Consider the following 25,646-nt stretch of genomic DNA (forward strand, 5'->3'; position numbering starts at 1 on the left):
TTTTTCGACTAAATTCGAAGGCTCGACAAAAAGTATTAACACCATTTCGATTTTTATTGACTTGGGTAAACATAACCTGCCATTTATTTTCAAGAATACTTTTGATTAAAAAAATCTTAACGACAGAAATTTTATACTGTTGAATAGTGTAGAAAAAAATATCAAATATATCCATTTGACATGATAATTTGTTTGATACAAGTTACATGCATAGCTTTGATTTAAGTTACCTAATGGGAATGAGAATATCTAATCTCAAAGAGATCAAATGACCTTTTCCCCTTGGGACATGCCCAATTTTATGATTTTTTCAACAGGTAGTGTGAGAAAGTATGTAATTAAGACACTTTCTCATCCCAGGCATAGATAAATTTAGCCGTATTTGGCACAACTTTTTTGGAATTTTGGGTCATCAATGGTCTTCAACTGTGTATTTGTTTGGCACAACTTATTGAAATTTTGGATCCTCAATGCTCTTCAACTTTGTACTTGTTTGGCTTTATAAATATTTCGATTTGAACGTCACTGATGAGTCCTATGTAGACGAAACGCGCGTCTGGCGTACTATATTATAATCCTGGTACTTTTATAACTATTTGGCTTTCAAACTTTTTTTCTGAGCGTCACTGATAAGTCTTATGTAGACGAAACGCGGCGCGTCTTGTGTATTAACTTATAAGCCTGGTACCTTTGATAACTATTTTCACCACTGGTTCAATGCCACTGCTGGTGGACGTTTTGTCCAGGAGCGTATTATTAGCTCAGCAGTAAGCACTTCAGTGTTGACACGAATATCAATTATATTGTCATTTTTATAAATTTACCGTTTGCAAAAGTATGAATTATTCGTAATACTAAGAATTTTCTTATCCCAGACATAGATAACTTTAGCCGTATTTGGCATATTTTTTTTTAAATTTTAGGTCATCAATGCTTTTCAACTTTGTACTTGTTAGGGTTTCTATTTTTTTTTAAATTTGAGTGTCACTGATGAGTCTAATGCAGAGGAAAAGCGTCTGGTGTATTAAATTTAAGCCTGATACCTTTGATAACTATCTATTACTTTCAGAAGAATTGATGAGGTTAAGTCAATGAGATTCAGGAGGCATATGTTTTAGCATTAACCCATTTTTTTCCCCATAAAGAATGATTGGCAATCCTCAATCATGGTCAATTGGCTATGTAACTTACACATACTTACACAATGTTTAAATCAATCTCACACGATTCAATGAATGTGTTTGTAGATAGATGTTTTTGTGTTCTGTTAAATTGTTCCTTTTAAAATTGCTACACGATGATGACTGCTGTACCCATATTTTGAATATTTTATGAATTATGTCTGTTTAGTTCACGCATCATTCTATATATAACGGAATTCGATGAGACTGTCATCAAAGTGAGAGGGTTAGCGCTTTAAAACCAGGTTTAATCCACCATTTTTCTACATTTGAAAATGCCTGTACCAAGTCAGGAATATGACAGTTCTTGTCCATTCGCTTTTGATGTGTTTTATTATTTGATTTTGCCATGTGATTATGGACTTTCCGATTAGATTTTCCTCTAAGTTTAGTATTTTTGGGATTTTACTTTTTATGTAACATATGCAAATTTTACCAAAAATACCTTGGTTCTCATCAATAAGGATCGAATTATAAAATTCGGCAATTGTATATATCAAATAATAACGTGCAAAAAAGACAACCACAAAACAATAAATAATACAAAAACAGCCATAACCAGCCAACACAAAATATTGGTGGAACAGTAAACATTCGGTGGCACAATTTTCATTTTTTGGATTTTTATTTATGGAACAATTTTGAACCCATTATAACAAAGTGTTAAACACAATAGCAGACCCAATTAAAATGCACTAGATGCACGTTTCGTCAACTAATTTCTATTCGATAATGCTCAAGACCATATTTGATAATCCAAAAGTTTTGCCATCTCTATCTTTTTTGTTGATATAGCTCTTCAACTGTTACGGTTTTATTCAATTTTTTGGTTTTAATATTCGGCTTAAGTTTCCCGATGAAGGTAAATTCAGAAAAGCGTTTTTGATGCAATTAATTAATAATGTGTTATTTTCATTTTTTTCATCATAGGATAAACATATAAAGTAAGACTGAAGTGTTTGACGAGCAACAGTGATTTTGCTGTTAATCTTAAGTCTGGATTTCCTTGTACATTGAAAATGTCTTTTATTTATTAAATGTTCGATGAGCTATTGGCAGATTTGCAATTGGGATATCCCGAAGGGAAAATGAAGATAACGTTTCTACGTGTAAGGTTGAAATTCAAAGGAACAGTAACATCTCCATGACGCAGTGTAAATGTTGTTTTAACAATGAAATCTTTTTTTAATGTGGCATAATATACAGCTAAATATATTCCATGGGGATATGTCAGATGTCTCGAATAATTCTGTTCTTTTTCAGATGCAAGACGTTGCTAGAGTGTTTATAAAATCGTCACGTTTTCTTTTCAGTTTCTGTTTGTATTCATATTTTAATGAATAAAAGATAACTTAAATTCAAAACAAACAATCATTCATTTGTTTAAATTCACTTACCCATATACGGTTTAAACGATGCTAAAATGTGTACATCAACAGTATAAGCAACAGTGGTATCAATATCACAAGACTGAATAAAACTCTGTAGAAATTCTAAGGAAGCTTTACTAAATTTCTCCGGAACTCTGATCAAATCAAAGGAGACTGACGTGTCTATTATGAGTGATCCGGTATAAACAAATTCAATTGTAAAATTTGTTAATTCTGTTACAGATCTGAGCTTCCGTTTAATATCTTCAACACACCAGCTACTTGGAGTTGACAGTGTCCATCGAATAAAGCACTTTGTAGGATCTTTTAAGATAATAAAAAATTATATATATATAAGTATTTTGATGATATTTATGGTGGATTTTTTGTTAGGTCTGTCCGTTTTAGATGACAATTTGCAACTGCAAACCACAGTAAGCTTTGTACAATGCGCTGTACACTACAATGTATTTGACATAAAACATAAAAAAAATTAGAAACCTATATTTTGCATAGTTTTGATTTAAAGATTAATTCAAAATATAGATATTTGTTCTAAACGAATGAACTAATATTATTAAAATTATTTAACTTTAGAGTTCTCTGGAAATATCCAATCATTTAACGAGGTAACAAAACAAAGATAAGAAGTAAAAAAAAACCAACAAAAACACATACACATCTTTGATTCAGAACGACTGACAAATTAAATTAAAATCTGACGTGAGATGCTAAATGAATGGAAGGTGTAATTTTCGTTTGAAGTAGCATGTATTGCAAATAATATACAGTGCTCTACAACACAAGGGATGGAACTAAGCTGACATCACCCTCTCTACAATTCATGGTACCTAGAGAAATTCAACCGAACAAATAAGCAGAATAAAACTCTTTAACCTTGTACTTGTTTTGCTTTATAACTTCTTTGATTTGAACGTCAGTGGTGAGTCTTATGAAGACGAAAGGCGCGTCTTGCGTAATAAATTGTAATCCTGGTACCTGTTTAGACCATGTGTTTTTTAATAATTCATTCAAAAAAGGTATGATAATTCATTTGAGTTCTTCTCCTTTTATATCTAAAGTTGGCAAAAGACATTCATTTTAAGACTGCTGTAGTTCGAAAAGGAATTCAAACGCAAACTGCGGACTCAGAGTTATTTTTGAAATGCCTAAGGGTCTTTCGTTATAAGAACCTTCATATCCAAATCGACTAATTACGTCAAAATATATAAGGTAGCACTCCACAGTTAGAAAATAAAATTAAAAATGAGCCACAAAATGTTTTATCATCTCCTATGCCTGGATTTCTAATACATTAACTTAACTGTTTGTGTTGTACATGTGCATATGTATGTAATCAGTATATTCCATAGATTTGATTTTCAAAAGTTAAAAGGGTGAAAATAAATTCCTTTTATGTGTATCCATGGCAACATTCTGCATCTATTTACCATAAAATATTGCAAAAAGGGGGGTGGACATGTCACATATCCCCCCAAAATTTGGATCAAACTAGAATTTCAATGCCTTTGAGTAATACCTTTTTAGAAACTGTTTTCATAAATCTTCCTAATGATCAAATAAAAAATGGGTGTCTTTCGCCTCATTTTTTCGTAAAATCCAATCACAAAGTTCGTGCGATAAAAAGTTGGAAAAAAACATTACAATAATTGCCGGACCAATGTATGGTAGGGACATGCAAATACGGACTATCATACAGAAAACAGCCTATATTACATACATTACATACTCTTGATGTTCATATAAATCCAATACAAAGGCTATTTTAATACTCAGCTATCCAAAAATGAATTTTATTGCACACTAGCTCTCATATTTGAAAAATCCACAGGGGCCAAAATGCGAAACTACACACCTAACTGTGGAGTGCTACCTTAAGGTGAAATTTTTCCCCTCCTGCCTCAATTTTTATTATATTTTCTGTGTTCTACTAGCTGTTACGATGAAAATGGTACCTTAGTTTTTAGAATTGGTTCAGTAATAAAGATTTTATGAAGGTTAGCAGTTGATGTTGAAACGCGACAAAAAGTGATTTAAAAATAAATGCTGGATCATAATGAAAAACTTCAAGTCTGTCTCATTTTTGGGTAAATTTCTAAAACTTTTCCCATTATCTTAATTTAAAATCATAATATTACCTTAAAAGAGGACAAATTGTACAATTTTTAGGTATTTGAAAGCACTTATAGGTCAATTTTGCTGTAAATAGCATACCTAACTATGGTTTAGAAGCTCTCAAGCAGGGTATAAATTTCTAGCAGTACTGGCATCATTAAATTTAATTAATGCCAAATTATAATATAAAATCCTGCTAAAAATGTTTATTTGACTTATTCGCATTCAAAAATATAAAGCGATACATTCTGAGGATATCATATAAAGCGCAATCTTTGGTTACAATGGCGAAGCCAATGGAGTACAAATTTAAGACCGCAACATGTCTAAGTGTCAAAATGTGTATATTTGGTTGCTAAGGACAGTAAACAATAAAATAAACATAAATTGCATTCCTAGCAGATTTTTTACCTTCAGAACTAAAACAAGAACATAAAAGACTAAAGATTTGTGGTCAATTTTATCTTAAAAAGTGCATTTCTGTGCTTTCTGATGTGCCATAAGGTAGCACTCCACAGTTAGAAAATAAAATTAAAAATGAGCCACAAAATGTTTTATCATCTCCTATGCCTGGATTTCTAATACATTAACTTAACTGTTTGTGTTGTACATGTGCATATGTATGTAATCAGTATATTCCATAGATTTGATTTTCAAAAGTTAAAAGAGTGAAAATAAATTCCTTTTATGTGTATCCATGGCAACATTCTGCATCTATTTACCATAAAATATTGCAAAAAGGGGGGTGGACATGTCACATATCCCCCCAAAATTTGGATCAAACTAGAATTTCAATGCCTTTGAGTAATACCTTTTTAGAAACTGTTTTCATAAATCTTCCTAATGATCAAATAAAAAATGGGTGTCTTTCGCCTCATTTTTTCGTAAAATCCAATCACAAAGTTCGTGCGATAAAAAGTTGGAAAAAAACATTACAATAATTGCCGGACCAATGTATGGTAGGGACATGCAAATACGGACTATCATACAGAAAACAGCCTATATTACATACATTACATACTCTTGATGTTCATATAAATCCAATACAAAGGCTATTTTAATACTCAGCTATCCAAAAATGAATTTTATTGCACACTAGCTCTCATATTTGAAAAATCCACAGGGGCCAAAATGCGAAACTACACACCTAACTGTGGAGTGCTACCTTAAGGTGAAATTTTTCCCCTCCTTCCTCAATTTTTATTATATTTTCTGTGTTCTACTAGCTGTTACGATGAAAATGGTACCTTAGTTTTTAGAATTGGTTCAGTAATAAAGATTTTATGAAGGTTAGCAGTTGATGTTGAAACGCGACAAAAAGTGATTTAAAAATAAATGCTGGATCATAGTGAAAAACTTCAAGTCTGTCTCATTTTTGGGTAAATTTCTAAAACTTTTCCCATTATCTTAATTTAAAATCATAATATTACCTTAAAAGAGGACAAATTGTACAATTTTTAGGTATTTGAAAGCACTTATAGGTCAATTTTGCTGTAAATAGCATACCTAACTATGGTTTAGAAGCTCTCAAGCAGGGTATAAATTTCTAGCAGTACTGGCATCATTAAATTTAATTAATGCCAAATTATAATATAAAATCCTGCTAAAAATGTTTATTTGACTTATTCGCATTCAAAAATATAAAGCGATACATTCTGAGGATATCATATAAAGCGCAATCTTTGGTTACAATGGCGAAGCCAATGGAGTACAAATTTAAGACCGCAACATGTCTAAGTGTCAAAATGTGTATATTTGGTTGCTAAGGACAGTAAACAATAAAATAAACATAAATTGCATTCCTAGCAGATTTTTTACCTTCAGAACTAAAACAAGAACATAAAAGACTAAAGATTTGTGGTCAATTTTATCTTAAAAAGTGCATTTCTGTGCTTTCTGATGTGCCATAAGGTAGCACTCCACAGTTAGAAAATAAAATTAAAAATGAGCCACAAAATGTTTTATCATCTCCTATGCCTGGATTTCTAATACATTAACTTAACTGTTTGTGTTGTACATGTGCATATGTATGTAATCAGTATATTCCATAGATTTGATTTTCAAAAGTTAAAAGAGTGAAAATAAATTCCTTTTATGTGTATCCATGGCAACATTCTGCATCTATTTACCATAAAATATTGCAAAAAGGGGGGTGGACATGTCACATATCCCCCCAAAATTTGGATCAAACTAGAATTTCAATGCCTTTGAGTAATACCTTTTTAGAAACTGTTTTCATAAATCTTCCTAATGATCAAATAAAAAATGGGTGTCTTTCGCCTCATTTTTTCGTAAAATCCAATCACAAAGTTCGTGCGATAAAAAGTTGGAAAAAAACATTACAATAATTGCCGGACCAATGTATGGTAGGGACATGCAAATACGGACTATCATACAGAAAACAGCCTATATTACATACATTACATACTCTTGATGTTCATATAAATCCAATACAAAGGCTATTTTAATACTCAGCTATCCAAAAATGAATTTTATTGCACACTAGCTCTCATATTTGAAAAATCCACAGGGGCCAAAATGCGAAACTACACACCTAACTGTGGAGTGCTACCTAAAATACATAAAGTTTTTTACGACCTTGTTATTTGCTTATACGGAAATGAATAAAAACAGTACTAGTAGTTACTTTCCAGTTGTTTCGATTCGATCACATCTGATGAGTCTGGCGTATCAAAATGAAACGGAAAATATCTAAATTACCGTACTCCAAGGAAAATGCAAAACGGAAAGACCTTCATCAAATTTAAAGTTCAAACACATCAAACGAATTGAAATCAACTATCATATTTCTGACTTACTTTAGACATTTGGGGGATTAAATCTGGTTCTAAAGCTTCTAGTATCTAAACCTTTGACTTGAATGACAGTCGCATACAATTTATTATATTGACAAAAACGTGTGAGCATAAAAAACAGACATATTTATAACAAGAAATAATTTTAACTGGATGCTGTTACAAAGTCGCCCAAACATTTCTTCCATAATTCACCATTTCCATTGTCCCATATTTCATTAAATATGATTTATTGTCCCATTCAAGAATATACTAGTATATGAATTAGGGGTGGGGATATCAACCATTTACAAGTTTTCAAACAGTAGGGGGTGACCCCAGAGACTTCACCTAGATTTCATTTGAATAGTCTTATTGTCCCATGCAAGTATGTATATAGTTAAGGGGTGGGGATCTCAACTGTTTACAAGTTTCAAACAGGAGTGTGTGGAGTGACCCCCGGAACTTCGCCTACATTTCATTTGATTGGTCTTATTGTCCCATGCAAGGATATATATGTTAGCGGCAATAAGTGAAATTAGGCATTAAGGTTAAATATAAGGCAATAAGCTAACGCCTAGGCAGTAAGTCTATTGCCTAAATGATGTTAGGCATTAGTCTTAAGTCCTACGATTTAAGCTTAAATCCTGAAATTTTTTGTGCAGGCATGAAGCTTAATGCCTAAAATATAAATGCGAGTATTATATGGTCATTTTTATAAATTTTCTGTTTACAAAACTTTGAATTTTTCGAAAAACTAAGGATTTTCTTACCCCAGGAGTAGATTACCTTAGCCGTATTTGGCACAACTTTTTGGAATTTTGGGTCCTCAATGCTCTTCAACTTTGTATTTATTTGGCTTTTTAACTATTTTGATCTGAGCGTCACTGATGAGTCTTATGTAGACGAAACGCGCGTCTGGCGTATAAAATTATAATCCTGGTACTTTTGATAACTATTTACACCACTGGGTCGATGCCACTGCTGGTGGACGTTTCGTCCCCGAGGGTATCACCAGCCCAGTAGTCAGCACTTCGGTGTTGACATGAATATCAATTATATGGTCATTTTTATAAATTTTCTGTTTACAAAACTTTGAATTTTTCGAAAAACTGAGGATTTTCTTACCCCAGGAGTAGATTACCTTAGCCGTATTTGGCACAACTTTTTGGAATTTTGGGTCCTCAATGCTCTTCAACTTTGTATTTATTTGGCTTTTTAACTATTTTGATCTGAGCGTCACTGATGAGTCTTATGTAGACGAAACGCGCGTCTGGCGTATAAAATTATAATCCTGGTACTTTTGATAACTATATAAAAGACATTTATTCAATTAGGATAAATATATTTGTTACATAATAACATTCTTAAAACTGAAGTTTAAAATGTTATCCACTGGTAATGAAATCACTAATAAGATATGTTAATTATATTATTTTAAACTCATTAGATAATACTTTGAAAATATGAAAACTTGAGTAGTGAAGAGTAAAACATTTCAATTAATTATTATGATTATTAAATAGAATCTCCCTATTTTTTTTTGGAAAAATCTCTTTTTATTTTTTGTTAAACCACAAAAAAGTAAAAGTTAAGGATGTACGTTTGGGTGAATATGACTATAAAAAAATGTGAAAGTACCCAGTTTTGATGATTTTCCCATTTTTCATTAATTTTTACTTATTTTTGTTATTATCTTGACAAAAAAAATCCCAGTCCAAATTTGTTTTCTCCATTTATTCAATAAAGATAACCCAAACCTAAAAACAAGGTACTATAGTAATACATGTAATTGAAGCAAAAGTTCGAGGTCAATATAGTCAATAAACCATAAATGAGGGGATGGGTCAAATAATTATCATGAAAATGCGATGTGTTAATGCTATTAAAGGGGCACTAGCTACGAGATATATAAAAAATCTAAAGTTTGATTTTTTATTTGTCCAATCAATAATGAAAGTGAAATAGTGAAATAAAAATTCGCTTTTTGCAGCCCAAAAGGTTCAATTTTGTCAAATTACGCTAAGTAACATTGATTCTTGGTTATTCACTTGCAAGTGAATGAGTCGACCTCTTTAAATCCGTATTCATGTGAACTTCAATTTAACCCCTAGCTAGAGATTGACAACGCATGCATTGTACGTGTACTAGTTATTTAAAAAAAAAGAATGTCAACAATGAAAGTGAAACTACGGTAAATCATTTGATTCTTAATTCGATGCACATATAATCATTCTTATACGGTTAAAAGCAATGAGAAACATCTATGTTTAATCTATAAAATGAAATCAAACAGACCTATAAAAATCCAATTGCACGTGTTGGTTTAATCCATTCATATCTTTATTTATGTTTACATTGCTTATATGGTAATCGGATGACAAATCGATAGTTAATTAGATGGCGTCTGGACTAAAATACACACGAAACGAGCCTATATATTATCTACCCCATGCTCTGTAAACTGTTTATTTTAGACTTTTGATAGTTTGGATAAATGTGTTACATTGTTATAAATCAAATATGAGAATTTGAGTCAAATCGGTGACCATGAATTTGGCATACATATGTCTCGCTTTTTGACTCCGTCAAGCGAGACAAAAATGAATTGGAAAATTATGTGAGCAAAATCATATCTTAATTTTGTCTTCTTTTGACCACTTTCAACCAGCTCGACTAGTGAAGTGTACACTAATTTTCAAATAGATATTGATTATTTTAAAGAATATGCCCCCTTTTTTAATTGGATACAGTCAGTTTAAAAAAAATATTTTTTTGATATTTTGTAATACCACAAAAACATGAAAAAAATATGCGATAATTCTGTTTTTAACTGTTAAAATTACTAAATAAGCTTATTTTTGAGGATCTGTCAAATGAATGCATATTTATCCATGTAATATTAGAAATGTAATTGAAATGACTTTATGTCAAAAAAAATCATAAGATATGCGTAAATTCCAGATTTTACTTAATGCCTAAAATTATGTTCAGCAATAGGATGAATAATCATCTCCAGATTTCAGGAAATAAGCTTAATGCCTGAAAAATTCAGGCAATAACTTGATGCCTAGGCGTTAACTTATTGCCTAGGAATTAAGCTTAATGCCTAATTTCACTTATTGCCGCTAACATATATATGGTTAAGGGGTGGGGAACTGTTTACAAGTTTCAAACAGGAGTGTGTCGGGTGACCCCCGGGACTTCACCTATATTTCATTTGATTTGTGTTACTGTCCAATCCAAGAATATATATGAATTAGTGCTGGGGATATCAACCATTTACAAGTTTTCAAACAGTAGGGGGTGACCCCAGAGACTTCACCTAGATTTCATTTGAATGGTCTTATTGTCCCATGCAAGTATATATATAGTTAAGGGGTGGGGATCTCAACTGTTTACAAGTTTCAAACAGGAGTGTGTGGAGTGACCCCCGGAACTTCGCCTATATTTCATTTGATTGGTCTTATTGTCCCATGCAAGGATATATATGTTAGCGGCAATAAGTGAAATTAGGCATTAAGCTTAAATATAAGGCAATAAGCTAACGCCTAGGCAGTAAGTCTATTGCCTAAATGATGTTAGGCATTAGTCTTAAGTCCTACGATTTAAGCTTAAATCCTGAAAATTTTGTTCAGGCATGAAGCTTAATGCCTAAAATATAAATGCGAGTATATAAAAGACATTTATTCATTAAGATAAAAATATATTTGTCATATAATAACATTCTTAAAACTGAAGTTTAAAATGTTATCCACTGGTAATAAAGTCACTAATAAGATATGTTAATTATATTATTTTAAACTCATTAGATAATACTTTGAAAATATGAAAACTTGAGTAGTGAAGAGTAAAACATTTCAATTAATTATTATGATTATTAAATAGAATCTCCATCTTTTTTTTTGGAAAAATCTCTTTTTATTTTTTGTTAAACCACAAAAAGTAAAAGTTAAGGATGTACTTTTGGGTCAATATGACTATAAAAAAATGTGAAAGTACCCAGTTTTGATGACTTTCCCATTTTTCATTAATTTTTACTTATTTTTGTTATTATCTTGACAAAAAAAATCCAAATCCAGATTTGTTTTCTCCATTTATTCAATAAAGATAACCCGAACCTAAAAACAAGCTACTATAGTAATACAAATAATTGAAGCAAAAGTTCGAGGTCAATATAGCCAATAAACCATAAATGAGGGGATGGGTCAAATAATTATCATGAAAATGCGATGTGTTAATGCTATTAAAGGGGCACTAGCTACGAGATATATAAAAAATCTAAAGTTTGATTTTTTATTTGTCCAATCAATAATGAAAGTGAAATAGTGAAATAAAAATTCGCTTTTTGCAGCCCAAAAGGTTCAATTTTGTCAAATTACGCTAAGTAACATTGATTCTTGGTTATTCACTTGCAAGTGAATGAGTCGACCTCTTTAAATCCGTATTCATGTGAACTTCAATTTAACCCCTAGCTAGAGATTGACAACGCATGCATTGTACGTGTACTAGTTATTTAAAAAAAAAGAATGTCAACAATGAAAGTGAAACTACGGTAAATCATTTGATTCTTAATTCGATGCACATATAATCATTCTTATACGGTTAAAAGCAATGAGAAACATCTATGTTTAATCTATAAAATGAAATCAAACAGACCTATAAAAATCCAATTGCACGTGTTGGTTTAATCCATTCATATCTTTATTTATGTTTACATTGCTTATATGGTAATCGGATGACAAATCGATAGTTAATTAGATGGCGTCTGGACTAAAATACACACGAAACGAGCCTATATATTATCTACCCCATGCTCTGTAAACTGTTTATTTTAGACTTTTGATAGTTTGGATAAATGTGTTACATTGTTATAAATCAAATATGAGAATTTGAGTCAAATCGGTGACCATGAATTTGGCATACATATGTCTCGCTTTTTGACTCCGTCAAGCGAGACAAAAATGAATTGGAAAATTATGTGAGCAAAATCATATCTTAATTTTGTCTTCTTTTGACCACTTTCAACCAGCTCGACTAGTGAAGTGTACACTAATTTTCAAATAGATATTGATTATTTTAAAGAATATGCCCCCTTTTTTAATTGGATACAGTCAGTTTAAAAAAAATATTTTTTTGATATTTTGTAATACCACAAAAACATGAAAAAAATATGCGATAATTCTGTTTTTAACTGTTAAAATTACTAAATAAGCTTATTTTTGAGGATCTGTCAAATGAATGCATATTTATCCATGTAATATTAGAAATGTAATTGAAATGACTTTATGTCAAAAAAAATCATAAGATATGCGTAAATTCCAGATTTTACTTAATGCCTAAAATTATGTTCAGCAATAGGATGAATAATCATCTCCAGATTTCAGGAAATAAGCTTAATGCCTGAAAAATTCAGGCAATAACTTGATGCCTAGGCGTTAACTTATTGCCTAGGAATTAAGCTTAATGCCTAATTTCACTTATTGCCGCTAACATATATATGGTTAAGGGGTGGGGAACTGTTTACAAGTTTCAAACAGGAGTGTGTCGGGTGACCCCCGGGACTTCACCTATATTTCATTTGATTTGTGTTACTGTCCAATCCAAGAATATATATGAATTAGTGCTGGGGATATCAACCATTTACAAGTTTTCAAACAGTAGGGGGTGACCCCAGAGACTTCACCTAGATTTCATTTGAATGGTCTTATTGTCCCATGCAAGTATATATATAGTTAAGGGGTGGGGATCTCAACTGTTTACAAGTTTCAAACAGGAGTGTGTGGAGTGACCCCCGGAACTTCGCCTATATTTCATTTGATTGGTCTTATTGTCCCATGCAAGGATATATATGTTAGCGGCAATAAGTGAAATTAGGCATTAAGCTTAAATATAAGGCAATAAGCTAACGCCTAGGCAGTAAGTCTATTGCCTAAATGATGTTAGGCATTAGTCTTAAGTCCTACGATTTAAGCTTAAATCCTGAAAATTTTGTTCAGGCATGAAGCTTAATGCCTAAAATATAAATGCGAGTATATAAAAGACATTTATTCATTAAGATAAAAATATATTTGTCATATAATAACATTCTTAAAACTGAAGTTTAAAATGTTATCCACTGGTAATAAAGTCACTAATAAGATATGTTAATTATATTATTTTAAACTCATTAGATAATACTTTGAAAATATGAAAACTTGAGTAGTGAAGAGTAAAACATTTCAATTAATTATTATGATTATTAAATAGAATCTCCATCTTTTTTTTTGGAAAAATCTCTTTTTATTTTTTGTTAAACCACAAAAAGTAAAAGTTAAGGATGTACTTTTGGGTCAATATGACTATAAAAAAATGTGAAAGTACCCAGTTTTGATGACTTTCCCATTTTTCATTAATTTTTACTTATTTTTGTTATTATCTTGACAAAAAAAATCCAAATCCAGATTTGTTTTCTCCATTTATTCAATAAAGATAACCCGAACCTAAAAACAAGCTACTATAGTAATACAAATAATTGAAGCAAAAGTTCGAGGTCAATATAGCCAATAAACCATAAATGAGGGGATGGGTCAAATAATTATCATGATAATGCGATGTGTTAATGCTATTAAAGGGGCACTAGCTACGAGATTTATAAAAAATCTAAAGTTTGATTTTTTATTTGTCCAATCAATAATGAAAGTGAAATAGTGAAATAAAAATTCGCTTTTTGCAGCCCAAAAGGTTCAATTTTGTCAAATTACGCTAAGAAACATTGATTCTTGGTTATTCACTTGCAAGTGAATGAGTCGACCTCTTTAAATCCGTATTCATGTGAACTTCAATTTAACCCCTAGCTAGAGATTGACAACGCATGCATTGTACGTGTACTAGTTATTTTAAAAAAAAGAATGTCAACAATGAAAGTGAAACTACGGTAAATCATTTGATTCTTAATTCGATGCACATATAATCATTCTTATACGGTTAAAAGCAATGAGAAACATCTATTTTTAATCTATAAAATGAAATCAAACAGACCTATAAAAATCCAATTGCACGTGTTGGTTTAATCTATTCATATCTTTATTTATGTTTACATTGCTTATATGGTCATCTGATGACAAATCGATAGTTAATTAGATGGCGTCTGGACTAAAATACACACGAAACGAGCCTATATATTATCTACCCCATGCTCTGTAAACTGTTTATTTTAGACTTTTGATAGTTTGGATAAATGTTTTACATTGTTATAAATCAATTATGAGAATTTGAGTCAAATCGGTGACCATGAATTTGGGCATACCTATGTCTCGCTTTTTGACTCCGTCAAGCGAGACAAAAATGAATTGGAAAATTATGTGAGCAAAATCATATCTTAATTTTGTCTTCTTTTGACCACTTTCAACCAGCTCGACTAGTGAAGTGTACACTAATTTTCAAATAGATATTGATTATTTTAAAGAATATGCCCCCTTTTTTAATTGGATACAGTCAGTTTAAAAAAAATATTTTTTTGATATTTTGTAATACCACAAAAACATGAAAAAAATATGCGATAATTCTGTTTTTAACTGTTAAAATTACTAAATAAGCTTATTTTTGAGGATCTGTCAAATGAATGCATATTTATCCATGTAATATTAGAAATGTAATTGAAATGACTTTATGTCAAAAAAAATCATAAGATATGCGTAAATTCCAGATTTTACTTAATGCCTAAAATTATGTTCAGCAATAGGATGAATAATCATCTCCAGATTTCAGGAAATAAGCTTAATGCCTGAAAAATTCAGGCAATAACTTGATGCCTAGGCGTTAACTTATTGCCTAGGAATTAAGCTTAATGCCTAATTTCACTTATTGCCGCTAACATATATATGGTTAAGGGGTGGGGAACTGTTTACAAGTTTCAAACAGGAGTGTGTGGGGTGACCCCCGGGACTTCACCTATATTTCATTTGATTTGTGTTACTGTCCAATCCAAGAATATATATGAATTAGTGCTGGGGATATCAACCATTTACAAGTTTTCAAACAGTAGGGGGTGACCCCAGAGACTTCACCTAGATTTCATTTGAATGGTCTTATTGTCCCATGCAAGTATATATATAGTTAAGGGGTGGGGATCTCAACTGTTTACAAGTTTCAAACAGGAGTGTGTTATTTTATTAATTATATTATTTTAAACTCATTAGATAATACTTTGAAAATATGAAAACTTGAGTAGTGAAGAGTAAAACATTTCAATTAATTATTATGATTATTAAATAGAATCTCCCTTTTTTTTTTGGGAAAAATCTCTTTTTATTTTTTGTTAAACCACAAAAAGTAAAAGTTAAGGATGTACTTTTGGGTCAATATGACTATAAAAAAATGTGAAAGTACCCAGTTTTGATGACTTTCCCATTTTTCATTAATTTTTACTTATTTTTGTTATTATCTTGACAAAAAAAATCCAAATCCAGATTTGTTTTCTCCATTTATTCTATAAAGATAACCTGAACCTAAAAACAAGCTACTTTAGTAATACAAATAATTGAAGCAAAAGTTCGAGGTCAATATAGCAAATAAACCATAAATGAGGGGATGGGTCAAATAATTATCATGATAATGCGATGTGTTAATGCTATTAAAGGGGCACTAGCTACGAGATTTATAAAAAATCTAAAGTTTGATTTTTTATTTGTCCAATCAATAATGAAAGTGAAATAGTGAAATAAAAATTCGCTTTTTGCAGCCCAAAAGGTTCAATTTTGTCAAATTACGCTAAGAAACATTGATTCTTGGTTATTCACTTGCAAGTGAATGAGTCGACCTCTTTAAATCCGTATTCATGTGAACTTCAATTTAACCCCTAGCTAGAGATTGACAACGCATGCATTGTACGTGTACTAGTTATTTTAAAAAAAAGAATGTCAACAATGAAAGTGAAACTACGGTAAATCATTTGATTCTTAATTCGATGCACATATAATCATTCTTATACGGTTAAAAGCAATGAGAAACATCTATTTTTAATCTATAAAATGAAATCAAACAGACCTATAAAAATCCAATTGCACGTGTTGGTTTAATCTGTTCATATCTTTATTTATGTTTACATTACTTATATGGTCATCTGATGACAAATCGATAGTTAATTAGATGGCGTCTGGACTAAAATACACACGAAACGAGCCTATATATTATCTACCCCATGCTCTGTAAACTGTTTATTTTAGACTTTTGATAGTTTGGATAAATGTTTTACATTGTTATAAATCAAATATGAAAATTTGAGTCAAATCGGTGACCATGAATTTGACAGCTAGTGCCCCTTTAAATACAACTGCATATTATATAAACCGACCTTATCACAAACTAAATCATGAAAACTAAGTAAAATTTTTTTCAAAATCAATAGACCATGACTGAGGGGGCAGGGTCAAATAATCTCCATAGAAATGAGATATACCAATGCTTATACATCTGCATACCAATTATTATTTACTTACAACTAGTGGTTCCCTATAAACTGACCTAATCACAAACTAATACGTTATAACTAATCAAAAAATTCAAAGTCAATAGACCATGCCTGAGGGGGCGGGGCTAAAAAAACTTCATGGGAATAAGATATGCTGATGCTTATACAACTGCATACCAATTTTCATTAACTTATCACTAGTGATTCCCTATAAAATGACCTAATCAGAAACTAAAATATGAAAACTAACCAAAGTTTCAAAGTCAAAAGACCATTACTGAGGGGGTGGGGCCATATATTCTCTATGGTAATGAGATGTACCAATTATATTAATACAACTGCATATCGAATATCTTTGACTTACAACCAGTGGTTCACCATACATGCGCTTGGTATAGGATAGATATTTTTTTTAATTTTATTGTTGTAGATTAAAATATTCAAATTTAAAATTGAGAATGGAAATGGGGAATGTGTCAAAGAGACAACAACCCGACCAAATAAAAAAACAACAGCAGAGGGTCACCAACAGGTCTTCAATGTAGCGAGAAATTCCCGCACCCGGAGGCGTCCTTCAGCTGGCCCCTAAACAAATATATACTAGTCCAGTGATAATGAACGCCATACTAATTTCCAAATTGTACACAAGAAACTAAAATTAAAATAATACAAGACATACAAAGGCCAGAGGCTCCTGACTTGGGACAGGCGCAAAAATGCGGCGGGGTTAAACTTGTTTGTGAGATCTCAACCCTCCCCCTATACCTCTAACCAATGTAGAAAAGTAAACGCATAACAATACGCACATTAAAATTCAGTTCAAGAGAAGTCCGAGTCTGATGTCAAAAGATGTAACCAAAGAAAATAAACAAAATGACAATAATACATAAATAACAACAGACTACTAGCAGTTAACTGACATGTCATCATATGAACATCAGGCACAATCCTTCCCGTTAGGGGTTTAGTATCATACCATCATAACATATATGAGAAGAACATAACCCGTGTCATGCCAACAACTGTTTTTAGAATAAATGTGTTTAGTTCCGATGCAAAGACCTTATCAGTGACTCAATATTAACGCCAAAATATGCAATCTTTAATGACTTGACAACAGTATCGTAATTATATCCCTTCTTAAAAAGTCTATTCAAAGGTTTTGTAAGTTTCTGAGGTGAATACTGACACCTTTGTGCTTTATAAAGAATATTTCCATAAAAAAATGGATGTGAAATACTTGAACGTATTAGAAGTCTGCATGTTGAGCTATATTTACGAATGATGTCTTTATACCGATGATAAAATTTAGTAAATATTTATATATTTATAATACATATCTATCACTTCTGTGCATGTATCACATAGTTTCGAGTGATTTTAACGACTCAAAGAAAATTCCCAAGTTTGTTTCATATACTCGAGCGCCTGTGGTAAAGCGCCTAAACTAGACCTTATCACAAACTACTACATTGTTGATGCCGCCACCGACGCCGGACACGGCATACCTATGTCTCGCTTTTTGACTCCGTCAAGCGAGACAAAAATGAATTGGAAAATTGTGTGAGCAAAATCATATCTTAATTTTGTCTTCTTTTGACCACTTTCAACCAGCTCGACTAGTGAAGTGTACACTAATTTTCAAATAGATATTGATTATTTTAAAGAATATGCCCCCTTTTTTAATTGGATACAGTCACTTTTAAAAAAAAAATGTTTTTGATATTTTGTAATACCACAAAAACATGAAAAAATTATGCGATAATTCTGTTTTTAACTGTTAAAATTACTAAATAAGCTTATTTTTGAGGATCTGTCAAATGAATGCATATTTATCCATGTAATATTAGAAATGTAGTTGAAATGACTTTATGTAAAAAAAAAAAAATCTTAAGATATGCATAAATTCCAGATTTTACTTAATGCCTAAAATTATGTTCAGCAATAGGATGAATAATCATCTCCAGATTTCAGGAAATAAGCTTAATGCCTGAAAAATTCAGGCAATAACTTAATGCCTAGGCGTTAGCTTATTGCCTAGGAATTAAGCTTAATGCATAATTTCACTTCCGCTAACATGTATATGGTTAAGGGGTGGGGAACTGTTTACAAGTTTCAAACAGGAGTGTGTGGGGTAACCCCCGGGACTTCACCTATATTTCATTTGATTTGTGTTACTGTCCAATCCAAGAATATATATGGTTTAGGGGTGGGGATCTCGACTGTTTACAAGTTTTCAAACATAAGGGGTGGGGATGAACCCATGGACTTCCTCTATATTTCAATTGATTTGTTTTATTGTCCCATAAAAAATATATATATGGTTAAAGGGGTGGGGATCTCTACCATGTTCAAGCTTTCAAACATGAGGGGGTGGAAGTGATCCCCAAGGACTCTCCCTATATTTCTTTTGATATGTTATATTGTCACATACAAGAATATGTTTGGTTTAGGGATGGGGATCTTGGTCGTTTACAAGTTTTCAAACAAGAGGGGGTAGGGATGATCCCATGGACTTCCTTTTATCTCATTTGTTTTGTTTTGTTGTCCCATACAAGAATATATATAGTTAGGGGTGGGGATCTCGACCGTTTACAAATTTTCAAACATGAGGGGGTGGGGATGAACCCCATGGACTTCCCCTATATTTCATTTGATTTGTTTTATTGTCCCATAAAAAATATATATATGGTTAAGGGATGGGGGTCTCGACCATTTTCAAGCTTTCAAACATGAGGGGGTGGAAGTGATTCCCATGGACTCTCCCTATATTTCTTTTGATATGTTATATTGTCACATACAAGAATATGTTTGGTTTAGGGATGGGGATCTTGGTCGTTTACAAGTTTTCAAACAAGAGGGGGTAGGGATGACCCAATGGACTTCCCTTTATCTCATTTGTTTTGTTTTGTTGTCCCATACAAGAATATATATAGTTAGGGGTGGGGATCTCGACCGTTTACAAGTTTTCAAACATGAGGGGGTGGGGATGAACCCCGTTGACTTCCCCTATATTTCATTTGATTTGTTTTATTGTCCCATAAAAAATATATATATGGTTAAGGGATGGGGATCTCGACCATTTTCAAGCTTTCAAACATGAGGGGGGTGGAAGTGATCCCCATGGACTCTCCCTATATTTCATTTAAAAAGGTATATTGTCACATACAAGAATATGTATGGTTTAGGGATGGGGATCTTGGTCGTTTACAAGTTTTCAAACAAGAGGGGGTGGGGATGACCCCATGGACTTCCTTTTATTTCATTTGATTTGTTTTGTTGTCCCATACAAGAATATATACAGTTTAGGGGTGGGGATCTCGACTGTTTACAAAGATAATAGCACATTCTCAAATTGAACGGGCTGGGGAAGACCCCCAGGGACTCAGCCTGTATTTCCTTTGATTTATTTTATTATCACATACAAGAATATATATGGTTATGGGGTAGGCATTTCGAGCGTTTACAAGATAGCACATTCTCAAATTGATGGAGGTGAGGATGACCCCAAGGGACATACCCTATATTTCATTTGATTTGTTTTCTTTTCCTGTGATCATTTCTGAAGACTGCGTGTGTCAATCATTTACAATTTTCATGCTATAGTTATTTGATTTTTTTTAAAAATATGTATCCCATAGGGTTCTATAGTAAACCCTCCCTTCTTTATGCCCCTCAAAATACCCCTTAATAGACCTCAATGCACAAACTAAAGATTGATAAGTCTCCAAACTCTTTTGTCAATTACAAATCTGCGAAATATGCAATCCAAAGAGTTGAAACATTTGCTTAGACGAAAGAAAAGACGTAATGATCTTTTCGAAAGGGTTAAGGTAAATCATAAGTATAGGCTTTTTTGAGACAGAATTTTCTATAATTTTGGCAAAATGAAGATTTTACTATGCTTTTTCAAATTATAATAAAATTTAATATTTTGGATAATTCAATGAATCACTAAGTTGTCTTTATATAGATAAACAGTGTAACCATAAAATTGCAAATCTGTCTCCAAATTTGCATATTTGGGCAAATAACTAGACCGATTATGTACTGTGAGTATGCAATCCAAGAGTGCGGTGTACCATGAGTCTACCTTAAGGGGCGGAGAGGCAAATATGTTGTTGTACCCGACGATAAAGCATAAGTGTGTAATTTACATTACATCAGTTTCTTGATAATGCAATTATATGCGATCACCACAGATTTTGGTGGGGTTGGACAATTCTTTAGTTTTCTGTGTTGTTGTTTGTGTGATGCTGTTTTTCTTTTGGTCTTTTACTTATTTTGCCATGGCTTTGTCATTTTTTTTAATGAGTTCGAATATCCATTTGATATTTATCGTCTCTCTTTTCAACACGACGGGTGCCACATGTGGAGCAGGATCTGCTTACCCTTCCGGAGCACCTGAGATCACCCCTAGTTTTTGGTGGGGTTCGTGTTCTTTATTCTTTAGTTTTCTATGTTGTGTCATGTGTACTATTGTTTTTCTGTTTGTCTTTTTCATTTTTAGCCATGGCGTTGTCAGTTTGTTTTAGATTTATGAGTTTGATTGTCCCTTTGGTATCTTTCGTTCCTCTTTTTTTTTTAGCATTGCTAAATCACTTGGAAACTCCTTGGAATTTCAAGCAAAGATCAATAAGTAAATTACTAATAGTAAATTTTCTCTTCCTAATCTAATTTAACTCAAGCTAGAGAATCACATTCTCTAAGCTTGGATAGACCTTCAACGGTTTTGCTGCTCTGTTTGGGCAGTTTGGGAGTTGTGCTTTCTAAAAGTTTTACCTTTTTGTACATTTTCAATTACTTCTGATGTTTCCTTCGTGGAAATTTTAACTTCAAGGTCTGTAATCTTGAAAAGGAGCTGGTCTATGAAATTAAAAACAATAGATTTACCTTTGTGTTTAACGCATTTACAAAAATAGATTGACTATTCGAAGAATAATCTGTAACTTTTTTAATGGAAGATAACCTTTTGCAATAGAAAGGTACCACAATTGGAAAACCATAACCTTACTTCTAAATCCTTAAAGCGTTTCAACTTATTTTTACAAAAGATATATGAATGATAAAACATTGAGTTATATTTATTAAAAGGGATGAATATTAACGGTCCCATTAACATATTTAAAAACCTTAAAGGAGGTACTGTTGGATGTGGCGCTGATAACATGTTGCAAATGACTCTTCTAGAGGATAGCCACTCCGCAGCCATTAATAAGGTAGTTCGCTGTAGTTCCACGAGTTATTGCTATATATTCGGTTAGATTTTAAACATTATATTTGTTTGAAACGTGTGGGAGGATTTATAGGAGCATCTTGGAATTAAATTACTATTCGTCTGTATCTATTTTGATCATGTGAAAGAATTCATATGATATGATATTGATTACAATTACCGGCAACTATCTTTTAACGGATACTCTATTTTGGGTTAAGCTCTTTCTAACTGACTTCGTCGCGATTTATTATTGTAATTTTCTTATTGTTATGATGTATTTCTATAAGGAAAAAGCAATTTTACATATGCGCGACAAATGATAATGCGTTATTTTACAATTCGCGAAACGTCCGCTTGCAAAAATTAGTTGGTTTGCAGTACACATAGGTTGTTTTTTTTTTGTCTGTATAGTTACAGGTAACTCTTCATTGAAAATATGTAGAATCAATTTTCTCCTCACTCTGTGAAAAGTTTAAAATGTGTCAAATCCTGTAAGAATACCTTACCTTAAAGATACCTTAGATGTTACCTTAAAGATACCTTTTAAGTTGTTGTTAAGACTAAATGTACAGCATTATAAAAATCGGAAGTTGGTATGGTTTGGATCTGAAAACCATAGAGTCGTTTAGATATCTGTCTTGACAGTAAGCTTTAAATGTATATTTTCCATGTTCATAAGTGAATATACATACCCAATTGATAACTAATTTGTCCAATTTCATCTTGAGTAACACCTGGGTGATTTCTAAATGCGTCTAAAATATCCTGAAATAGATAGTTTTAAAAAAGAATCAAGAAGCAATTTTTTTTCTGTTGCATTCAATGAACACGTCAGATAACAAGATATTTGATACTAATGAAAGCAAACGAATATCAGACCTAAATTGGTTTTTTTTATTGTTCGTTTGTTATTATTTTTTTTTACTTGAGCGATCGAATAGTCCAGAAAGCTTTCCAACTTTTCTGACAAGAATATTGCAGTTGTTATCAAATAGTCCGTTTCTATGTTTGTTGGCGTGGTTTTTTTTTTGGGTTTTATTTGCAGTTATGTGTTTCTATCGTTCCGTTGTTTTCCACTTATAGTTGAAAAACTTCTTTCGGTTTTAATTTGTAACCCAGATTTGCTTTCTCTTCATCAATTTATGAATTTTGAACAGACTTTATTAAATTATATGTAAGTAGCATGAATCTGACATTGCATGAAACATTTAATGCAAATAAAACAAAAAAGACACTTACTTAATTAAATGCGGAACAAAATCCCAGTGAACGCATATGCACTGAAATGGTGACCTGTTTCTGTTATATAAGTCAATGGTAGCCATCATTTCAAACAGTGAAAAAGTCAAGATAAAAATAGTCACATACGGTGATTTCACAATCGAAGAAAATTGGAAAATCAGGTTTGACATACACTTATATGCTGCAACTTTGGCAGCTGCTAGAGGAGTCCCCCTAACTATGAAGCAAAGTCTAATGCCATTCAGCAATAAATAAGATTTTTAATTTCTGTATGCAAGTAAATAGCATTATGTCCTCTTGATAGTAGAAATTAGTCGAAGAGTTCAACATGGTTTGTTCTACATTTATTTTTCCATTCAGCATATCCAATACATAAGCGTTTTGGAAAATGATTTTTGTTTGTTTTTCATTTTACATTTTAGAGTTTTTAAGTGAACATTTTTATATGATTATTATTAACTATGGTTTTTATTTCTAATTTTCACATATTTTATCATCTATATGAACTAGCTGTGAAGGTCAACATGGTCGTTCTGCATTTTGTTTATTAGTAATGTCATTATTCCAAGCATTATATAACGATAAAAATTATGAACGAGCCATATTTGTCTTTCCTAGTTCTGAACAGGGAGTCCTCGAATGGGGATCCGCTTTGGGGATTTATGGTATTTTCTTAACCCCACCATAATTGTCATTTATTCGCTACTATTAATAGTGTTTACATGTCTCAATTAATGATCACTTAAATAAATGACATTTTACTGAACTTGGGTTTTATATTAACAGCAAAAACCGCAAACAAATTAGCTCCCCTAAGGTTTGTTGGATATCATCTTTGCGAATCTTCGCTGCCAAAAACACTTTTTACCTTTTTTAAACTATCATTTGCCTTTTCAGTCGCTTCTTGTATAACGTTAGTGGTATTATGAACTGTTTTAAGACTTTGAATCTGCATCTGTATCAAGTGCCGAAAGGATTTGCCAGTTATCGCCGCTAATTCTATAGTGTTCGCCTCGAGTATGCTCCATTTTTCGTCAAAATCCGATTTTGATATCCTTGAAGGGTTTCCAATGTGATCGATATAATTTCTAACGTCCTTAATTTCTTTAAGCCACAATGGGTTACCAGGAAGGGTTCGCTTACAACATGTTTTAATCACTGCTCGAATCAGTATAATGTCAAGGTCTGCTACTTCTACTCTATTAGGATTTATATTGCAAACACAATGTTGTTGAAACTTTTGTCCCCTTTTAATCTCATGGTTAGTTTCTGCACATGCCGAACGATCATACAAAAGATCAAACTGGAATTCATCCAAACAACCTGTCTTTGAAACTGATGCTATTGATTTCGATTTAAAACATTTACAACATGGAATCTTTGGAATGAATTCATGAAATAATTCATGTTTATTTTTGTCAAGAAACAAAAAAAACGTAGTTTTGTCTAATACTTCTCTTTCAAAATAGACGTGTACTACATTAATCACAACATCTCCATAAAACTGTTGAAGTCGCTTTAAAAAATCTTCTTGTCCTCCAGAAGCCATGTTTGTTTAGAAAATATTCATCTACTCTACAAAAATAAGGGGACTGTATACATAGTATAATAAATCTCAAAAGGTAAAACTTCGGAACTTTTTGTGTTGGCATGTATATAACGTGTCACAATTTGTGCAATCCTTGACATGAATTGTCATTGACATGGTTATATCTATAAATTTAATGTTAACATTTTTTTTATTTTTTTGAAAAACTAAGGCTTTTCTACCTCATACATAGATTATCTTAGGTGTATTTGGCAAAACTATTAGGAATTTTGGTCCTCAATGCTCTTCAACTTCGTACTTTATTTTGCCTTTTTAACTTTTTTGAATTCGAGCGTCACTGATGAGTCTTTTGTAGACGAAACGCGCGTCTGGCGTATATACTAAATTTATTCCTGATATCTATGATAAGCTTATTTAATACACATTTTCTACGCACTTTTTACGTAATAACATAAATAAACATATTGCTGTGACAACACATGAATTAATACACTGCAACTCGGATTACCAAGACAGGAATATGGTAGTTGTTATCCATTTTTTCCATTGAGTGATTTTGTCATTTTTGTTGAGTACCAATTTTTGAATCTTCCGTAGAGTTCGGTTTTTGTGTTATAATTTTTCGTTTAATAAATTCTATTGTCAAATCATTATCAGTAATCATATTCACTATTTGTGACGAATATTTAATCTTAAAATTCATA

At 31.9% G+C, this 25,646-nt stretch overlaps 1 protein-coding gene across 1 annotated transcript; it reads right to left on the reverse strand.

Annotated features, from left to right (window-relative positions):
* Positions 1–2,570: 2,570 nt before the first annotated feature.
* LOC143048888 (uncharacterized) lies at positions 2,571–24,948 on the reverse strand. Its single transcript, XM_076222757.1, has 4 exons — positions 24,262–24,948; positions 22,844–22,916; positions 21,716–21,799; positions 2,571–2,875 (listed from the first exon to the last, which is right to left on the reverse strand). Exons 1-4 carry the CDS (start codon positions 24,940–24,942, stop codon positions 2,571–2,573), a joined length of 1,143 nt encoding a protein of 380 aa, XP_076078872.1. The 5' UTR covers positions 24,943–24,948.
* Positions 24,949–25,646: the final 698 nt, after the last annotated feature.

The sequence above is a fragment of the Mytilus galloprovincialis genome, chromosome 10, assembly GCF_965363235.1.
Source record: "Mytilus galloprovincialis chromosome 10, xbMytGall1.hap1.1, whole genome shotgun sequence".
NCBI classification, from domain to species: domain Eukaryota; kingdom Metazoa; phylum Mollusca; class Bivalvia; order Mytilida; family Mytilidae; genus Mytilus; species Mytilus galloprovincialis.